Source organism: Hippopotamus amphibius, chromosome 6, assembly GCF_030028045.1.
Source record: "Hippopotamus amphibius kiboko isolate mHipAmp2 chromosome 6, mHipAmp2.hap2, whole genome shotgun sequence".
Classification (NCBI taxonomy): domain Eukaryota; kingdom Metazoa; phylum Chordata; class Mammalia; order Artiodactyla; family Hippopotamidae; genus Hippopotamus; species Hippopotamus amphibius.
Window position 1 is genome coordinate 47,040,763 of NC_080191.1, and position 8,972 is coordinate 47,049,734.

At 38.2% G+C, this 8,972-nt stretch overlaps 1 protein-coding gene across 1 annotated transcript; it reads left to right on the forward strand.

Annotated features, from left to right (window-relative positions):
• The first annotated feature begins 6,176 nt into the window (after positions 1-6,176).
• Positions 6,177-8,357, forward strand: GJE1 (gap junction protein epsilon 1). Its single transcript, XM_057737998.1, has 3 exons — positions 6,177-6,215; positions 6,886-7,068; positions 7,962-8,357. The coding sequence occupies exons 1-3, from the start codon at positions 6,177-6,179 to the stop codon at positions 8,355-8,357; spliced, it is 618 nt and encodes a 205-aa protein (XP_057593981.1).
• The last annotated feature ends 615 nt before the right edge of the window (positions 8,358-8,972 follow it).

The window sequence follows — 8,972 nt, forward strand, 5'->3', positions numbered from 1 at the left end:
TTAAATCTTTGAGTCTGGGAGAGCAGAGGTAGCTTTTAATGATTAAATTCACTCAAAGCTCACTGGGGTTCAATCCCACTAGTCCTTGCTGAGCAAAAGTCCATGTCTTGGCATTTTAGTAATGGACTCTAGTGGAAGAGACACCCCTCCCAAATTGATTAAACAGAGATGAAGAGATAGACACTGAAAATAGACATGGCATTTATATATGTTATTTATCCTTCCCTAAAACATTCTTACTCTGGTCAACACGAAGTTTCTTTATGTTGAAGAAAGTAATGGCTCTTCCTTGTTTAAGGAAAATTTTTACTATGTTAATATCCAGTAGTCTCCACAACAATGAAAAATTAATAGAAAACAATAGATGGCTCAGGCTATCATTAAAGACAGGAGTAACAGTCCCCCAAATGCTTTAATAATCTACATACAACAACCCTATGAGGTAAATACTATTGTCATCCCCAGTTAAAGAAACTGAGGTTCAGAGATAGTAAATTTTCCTGAAATCTCAAATCTAGCCAAGTGGTAAAACCAGTGTCCAAACACAGATTTTCTGACTCCAGAGCCCATGATCCCAGATCGCATGTGGTCCTCTCTCCTCATACTGCGGCCCAGCGGGAAAGAAACATTAGCTGCATTTATTGCTGTGGAGTCCTTCATGTTTCTCAGGTACTCCCCTAGCATGTATTATATTTGGTTAGTTCTGTGCATGGCCTTTCATGTGCACATGGAAATCTGGCCAGGAGCGTGGGATACGGTCCAAGCTCTGCAGGACCATCCAGCTGCTGTGTACCCCTGCAGCCCTCTGAGCTCTGCACAGGAGAAAACAAGAACGTCTGAGCTGATTTCCCCTTCAGCCCCTGTGTTTCAGGATCCTAGTAACCTACCAATTGATATCTTCAATAACATCCTTTAGCCTGCCATTTAACAAGTAACTCATTCACTGTCTGTCCTACCTGGTTTTGCCACTTACTAACTGTAACTCTGGATAAATTACTTAAACCCTCTCGTCCTCATCTGCAACATAGACCTATAAGAGTACATACTTTATGGATTTGTAAGAATTTAGAGAATTTGTTTAAAACAGTAGCAAATAGAAAGTATTCAATAAGCATTATTATTATTAGCTTTTAAGTGTCGGAGAAGTTTTTTTCCCATCTTTCTAGTTCTTCTCATGTTCCTTTCACATTAGGAAGTATGGGCTCAATGTAACTGCACACAGGCATGACCTCAAACTTTAGTTCTCATAAACTGATTCTAGGATTGTCTAGGAAAGAAAGTACATATCCATGATTCCCAAATTGCATTCTGAAGCAGCCAGATTCTTTTTTTTTTTTTTAATTTTTTTACCATTCTCAGTTTTTAAATTTCTATTTATTTATTTATTTATTGGCTGTGTTGGGTCTTCATTGCTGCACCCAGGCTTTCTCTAGTTGCTGCGAACGAGGGCTACTCTTCATTGCGGTGTGCGGCCTTCTCATTCTGGTGGTTTCTCTTGTTGAGGAGCACAGGTTCTGGGCACGTGGGCTTCAGTAGTTGTGGCTTGTGGGCTCTAGAGTACAGGCTCAGTAGTTGTGGTGCAAGGCCTTAGTTGCTCCACAGCATGAGGGATCTTCCCGGACCAGGGTTCGAACCAGTGTCCCCTGCATTGGCAGGTGGATCCTTAACCACTGTGCCACCAGGGAAGCCCCCAGCCAAGATTCTTCAATATTAGACTTACTTGATTAATGCCCCCAGTCAAGTGGTAGATTTAAAATTACTGCAAATTCTTCACCTTTCCACATCCACGCCATTGGAATGTGACTTCAGATCTTCCCACTGAGCTGGAATCCAAGTTTGCTGTGAGACTTGCTTTGGCCAATGGAACAATAGCAATCATGAAAAGCAGAAACTTGAAAAGCTCTTGCACATTTGGGCTTTTCCATTCTTGCTGCTTTGGGAACTTTGCAATCACCACCATAATAAGAAGCTTGGGCTAGTCTCCAAAATGACAAGAAACACGTCACCCTGATCATTCCAATCAAAGCCTGCCAACTACCAGACATGAGTGAAGTCATCCTAGATAATCCTCCTGGCAGCTGATCTGCCTACTGACTGCACGTGCACGTGAGAACCCAGCAGATGTTCTCAGAGCCAGCCCAGACCAGCAGAAATAATCACCCAAACCATAAGCTAAAAAAGTGTTTGCTGTTTGGCCATTAATTGAGTGGCTTGCTATGAAAAAATTTCTTAACTGATATAGATATTGGTACTAAGGGTCAGGGGCTACTAAAACAAATACTTAAAACAACATGGCATCATCTTTGGGACAAGGCAGGAGGCAGAAGGTAGAAAAGTAACAAAGAAACTATTACCAATGTCAGGGAAAGCAATGAGAAGCTATTAGTGAAGGCTGGAAAAGCAATGAGGAAACTACTGTGGCAGGCTGGAAATATGATAACCCTTATTATATAGTATTAAGATAATTGGCACAAGAGTCACCAGAGATAACTTGGAAGGTAAAAAATTTATTCATTAAATGTTGGGTTTGACTAAGGAACAATCCAGAGACAATACTAAAAGTAACAGTTTGGTACTCCTGGCCACATTTTGATAAGGTATAAGAAGAGAGAGATTACCTAGTGAAGGAGACTAGAGATGAGTTTGCAAGGAAAATTTGGAGAAAATATAGAGGGATCAGGACTTGCTACACAGGAATTCCTTTTTTTTTTTTCATCCCTAGTGTTGGCCAGTAAAACTTTCTCATGTAAAATATAGTTTGAAGGTAAAAAATAAATCAACGATATGGCTATAGCATCCTTGATAAGACTCAAATATTTAAGGCATGACTAATGATCATCTCAATCAATTAGACAAAAGTTTTCTAAAATTCTTAAAAGCATGGTCTCAAAGAAGCTTAATCCAAAAATAGTAGTAAATAAATAAATAAATATCTGTAAAGTAATTGTGGGTATAACTTTTTTTTCCAATTTAATTGCGTTAAATCTGATACATAGAAAACCCAAAAAGTGATTAAGAGAATTGTACCAGCAAAAGAACTACTAATTTCAATTAAAATAAGGTAATGGTGATGATGGTGCAGTAGTTAAGAATCCTCCTGCCAATGCAGGGGACACAGGTTTGAGCCCTGGTCTGGGAAGATCCCACATGCTGTGGAGCAACTAAGCTGGTGTATCACAACTATTGAGCCTGCACTCTAGAGCCTGCAAACCACAACTGCTGAGCCCACGTGCTGCAACTACTGAAGCCCATGTGCCTAGAGCCCATGCTCTGCAACAAGAGAAGACACCAGAATGAGAAGCCCACACACCACAACGAAGTGTAGTCCCTGCTCACCAGAACTAGAGAAAGCCCGCATGCAGCAACAAAGACCCAGTGCAGCCAAATAAATATATAAATAAATAATAATTTAAAATTAAAAAAAAGATAATGTGAAAATGTAAAAAAAGACCTCTGGTCCGCCAATTTTCTTCTAACAAGAAATTGTTTGAGGAAGCTAATCAGCTTCAAATATAGCCATTTTTTAAAATGAATAAGGGATGATGTTTTCAGCCAAGAACACAGAGCATGGAGGCACAGTCCATTGACAAAAGTGAATCAGGGAACCACTTCCACTAAGCAGAAGAGTATAGTAACCTAGGGAACAGTTTTCAGAGAGTAGTACTATACCTTAATCATGGACATTCTCTGACTCCAGAGTAGGAAGAACTGGCAACATTTCCCCTGCAAGATTTCATAGTTGTTGTGGACCAGTGACAGCAGTGTGCCTCCTGTTGGAGTGGAAGTGTCTATTGGACTCTCCTACCCCTTTCATCACTGTACATTGATCTTGTATGGAAAATAACTTTTCCTTTTGTTTCGTTAGATTCTGGGTCACCAAGAGTCACCTCTGAGCCACATCCAGATTTGCACATGACACAAATCACAGAACCCTGGACTCCAACTTTAATTCTATAATTAGATGAGAGTTCTGACATCCTGGGATTAAGGTGAAGACATGTGGAAGGGATATGAATATATGTGATTATAGGGCACACTGTGGTAGAATAAAAAGTTGGCCACAGGTTTTTTCTATTCCTGTACCCACAGCTCTGCAATATAACTTTGCAGTTCCATCAAGACATAGAATCTATTTCTTGAATCTGGGTTGGGATTGTAATTTGCCTTGCCTAATGTAACATTAGCAAACATGAAGCTAGCAGAAGCCAAACAAGGATTGCACATTGGGGATTGCCCTCTTTTGCTGCTTTTGGAAACTTCCAACTGTTAACATGTGAGGAAGCTCAGGCTGTCACCCTAATTAGCAGCCCTACCAAGTGTCATACATGTGAGGCCAACCTCACTATTTTATCTGATGAATTCACCTTACATTTGGAAGGTAAAACTGGGCATACATCATTTATTTCTGAGTACTTTCCCCTTGGGAGCAAGTTGCCCACAGAGATCAGTAGCTCTACTTTGCTCTTTTCATGGGTAAATCTTATGCAGGAGAGGGGCACTCCATTCCAGAAGGGCAGTCATGATACAGCATTGACCTGGCCTGCACCTGTATCTGTCTGAAAGTCACACTTTCTCAAAGGCTATGCTATGTCCCTCTTCCAACCAAATCTTTATGGTAGTTAAGAATGCAATAAAGGTGACATTTTGGCCCCCATCTGCCTTATTCCTTTGTCTTATGATTCAGTTGGGTCATAACCCACAAGGGAAAAACTAGTATTATTTGGCCTCTCGTAGATCCCAGCAATGAAAATAATGATGCATTTTCCTCTTCTACACACGCAATTAAGGTTCAAGCCAATTTCATTCATCTCTGAAAAAGCACAGGAAGAACTTCGATGATTTTTATATGTCTGACACTTGAATATAATTGTCTAAACAAAAACACGTATTACTGTACAATGGTAGAAGTCATAGTAGGATTCCTCTCATGCAAATGATCGTTTTGGCTTTTGGATACCCCTTAGAAGGAATCAGCAGATAGTGAATTTGGAATTCTGTTTCACAGAAGATGAGAATATACACCGATTTCTCCTACTCAACAGTTCTGAGGGGTGATGACATTGCCCATTTTTACTTTTTCCTATCCAGTACAACAGTCTGCTTCAACAAGGTCACTGCCTCTTGCACATTGTTTATAATTACTTGTGTTACGAGGTCACTTCTCCACTTGACCGCGAGAGCAATGAGGTCGATTGGAGTTAACACTTTCACAGATAACAAACAAAACTAAGATGAGGAAAGCAGGTGAAGAAAGCAGGTTTGATCCCCCATTGGCTGAATGGTGTTATAGGTGGCCGGAAGATAGCAAGCAGATATATCAGTTAGAAGGGGCCATGTGCCTGTCTTGGCCCCTGCTCATCCTCGGCACCCATAACAATGTCTAGCAGATGATGTGTCTACTGAAGGACAAAAGAAAGGGAGGGTGGGATTACTCACGTGATTTGTGCTAGCTCCTGGTCTTATCTAGGTTAGCAGTATCCTATAATATCTTTTTCCTTAGAATAGGGATCTAACTGCAGATTTTTCCATATCTGTGGTAATGATTCACCAAAATGACAAATATAGTAACATCAGTAATATTCAATGATGTAATAGCTATCATAACCTGCTTTATAATTTCTTAAACGTCTCAAAAATCAATTTTATTCCATAGAAGGAAACAAGAAGAGTCAGGAATATTTCCCATGTACTTATCTTTTCAGACATACCTAAAAGGAAGCCCCCAAAAAATAGATCACTTGACATGTCAGAGAAAACTCTAAGCTGAAGAGTCCACTGATTTACATACAGGCAATTCTTAGGTAATTGAGAGGCAGTGAGTGTCCGAGCCCTTGCCAGGCTGGCCTCCTGCTTTGCTGGCACTCCTGTCTGGCTGGCTGGCTATGCTGACAGTGTAAGTCAAGGGATTATTAGACTGACCACATGCCCTAGGCTTTTGTTTCTTTGTTTTTGTTTTGTTTTGGGAGGGAGAGAGGAAAGTTGACTGGGGCCCCAGAGATCTATGAAAAAAAAAGGGGGGGGGCAGAAAAGGAGGAGGGGAGGGAAATGTGCAGTGATAAGTGCTTTCTGTTGTAAAAGTCATGACAGAAAATAAGGGTTTGGTTCTGGCAGAAGCAAACTGGCAATGTGGGTCAAGGATTAACCCACAGGGATGCAGGGATAACATCTCGTGAGACATGTCTCTAAATTACATCAAAAACTTCTATGAAGGATGCGTAAGTATTATATAAACAGCAACAACAGCAATTGTATGAGTCCTATCTGTGTATTTTAACCTGATTTGCACTAGTGCTGGTGAATAAGGTCCTCTACACATATGGAAAATATAAATATCCACCATTTACTTCAAAATATTCTGAATTTAAATTAAACTGTAACTAGGATAATTTAGGAAGTACTTTTAGCTGTTGGTGCTTTAAAGCAGCTCACTCTCAATTTGGTAACTGAGAAGAGAAGCTGTAATGACGGCTAAACAAACATTATTTGGTTGTTAAGATAGTGTGTATACTAATGAGTTTGATGTTGGATTTGTTATCCAATTTTTTAAAAAGGTGATGGATATACTAAGATTACGTTGATTTTATTGCAAAAGGAGTGCAGGGGTACAGGACATTAATTGAATTCAAAGATTTTTACAAATTTCCAAAATTATTTATGTCATTAGCAACAAGTCCCTATTTGACTGCTGTACTACATATTTTCAGTGTAAAGGGAAAGAAATCTCATAATGCAGGATTTGAATTGGGCTTGATGATCTCTAAGGTTCTTTCCTCAAAACTTCATAAATCTTAAATTTTTTAAATGTGATAATGAAAACATCCTTTAAAATATCCTCCTTTAATGTTTGTTTTCAAAAGATTCTTTTTCCCCCTAAAACTGTAACAGATGAAGCCTCCCACCGTCATCGGTCAATTCCACACCCTTTTCTTTGGATCAGTCCGAATGTTTTTCCTCGGGGTGTTAGGCTTTGCAGTCTATGGGAATGAGGCTTTGCACTTCAGTTGTGATCCAGACAAGAGAGAAATAAACCTCTTCTGTTACAATCAGTTCAGGCCAATCACTCCGCAAGTAAGTTTTTCTGTGTGCACAAATGTAAACTTTACACTAGATACAAATGTTTTCTTTTTAAATGTAAAATAATGTCGTAAGAAGATGAGAAATATTCTAACAGGTATTATTTCTAGAATAATTACCTTTTTTAAAAATTAGCTGTATATTGCTGTAAAAAGGAATGAAACTGGGACATTTGTAGAGACATGGATGGACCTAGAGACTGTCATACAGAGTGAAGTGGGTCAGAAAGAGAAAAACAAATATCATATATTAACACATATATGCAGAATATAGAAAAATGGTACAAATCAACCGGTTTGCAAGGCAGAGATAGAGACCCAGATGTAGAGAACCAATATATGGACACCAAGTGGGAAAGCAGGGAGGGTTGGGGGGAATGAACTGGGAGATTGGGATACCAAATTGTACACTCTAAATATGTGCAGTTTATTGTATGTTAACTGTATCTCAATAAAAGTTCTTAAAAAAATTAGCTGTATATTTCAGGTAAATTAATTTGGATTGGTCAAGAGTTTCTTTCAAGTCCAGCATTCTCTTATTTATTATGTTAGAATTATACTCCAGGCTTGTAATTAGAAAGTGGAAACTGGGCAGCTACTAAAATAAAGTACGTCATCATTATTAGTAATTGGTAGGTGATGACAGTAAAATTACACTACTTTTTCACAATTACTAAGTGTTTAAAGTTTTAAACTCTAAACGTCTTGGTAATTGAATGAGATATGTCCAGCATTACTACTTTTGTTATATTATCTTTATCCTCATAAGACTTACAAAACTTAAAATTTTTAAGTTAGCCTCTATTGAGGGTCAGTGAATTGTTTTTTTAGTTTATTTTTTCATTACATGCTGATTGATTTGACCAAGATATCTCTGACATACTTTAGGTGTTCTGGGCATTACAACTAGTGATTGTCCTGGTTCCTGGAGCTGTTTTCCATCTTTATGCTGCATGTAAAAGCATCAATCAAGAATGCATTCTTCAAAAGCCCGTCTACACTGTGATTTATATCCTCTCTGTTTTCTTACGAATTAGTCTAGAAGTGGTAGCATTTTGGCTTCAAATTCACCTCTTTGGTTTCCAGGTAAAACCTCTCTACCTGTGTGATGCTGAGTCTCTTGGGAAAAAATTTACTATTATAAAATGCATGGTGCCAGAACACTTTGAGAAGACCATTTTTCTCATTGCAATGTATACATTTACTGCAATTACAATAGTATTATGTGTTGCTGAGATTTTTGAGATCATATTTAGAAGATTATGCTTTCTAATTAGGCAATGACCGAAAGGTGGATTACCTGCTGTCATGCCACCGTTATTTATCAACCATTTTTATTTAGTTTTATCTTATTCAGTATCTCAGCTTCAAACATAAATATCTGTTCTTCAAATTTACCTCAGTGTGCCTGAAATTTATGTCTAGTATAAAATACAATACTAAGTTCTAAGGCAGGGATTCTTGAACAAACCTTTCGTTCCATTTTAATTTTGTCACGCATTAGGAAATATACATGGAACTAACGTTAACTCATTTTTAGATAGTACTTTTACAGAATTCTTTCATGTACATCTTGATTGATCACAGTATTTTATGGCCAGAGAAACTTTTATTAACTCTTTTACACAGAATAGTAAAATAAGGCTCAGGGAGATTAATATATGCATCCAAAGTCACGCAACCAGACTAGGATTCAGCTTTCCTAACTATAAAGCCATTTCCCTTTCCACTTAACTATGCAGCATAAACTTTGAGGATGTAATTATTGTTGCATTCATGTAAAATATTACTTAAAGTACAAAAGTTGTCAATTATTAAAACAGTCATTCTATAATTTGATGACTAACGAAGAAATGGAGCATTTACATTTTTAATATTATACTCATACTGTTTTCTTGA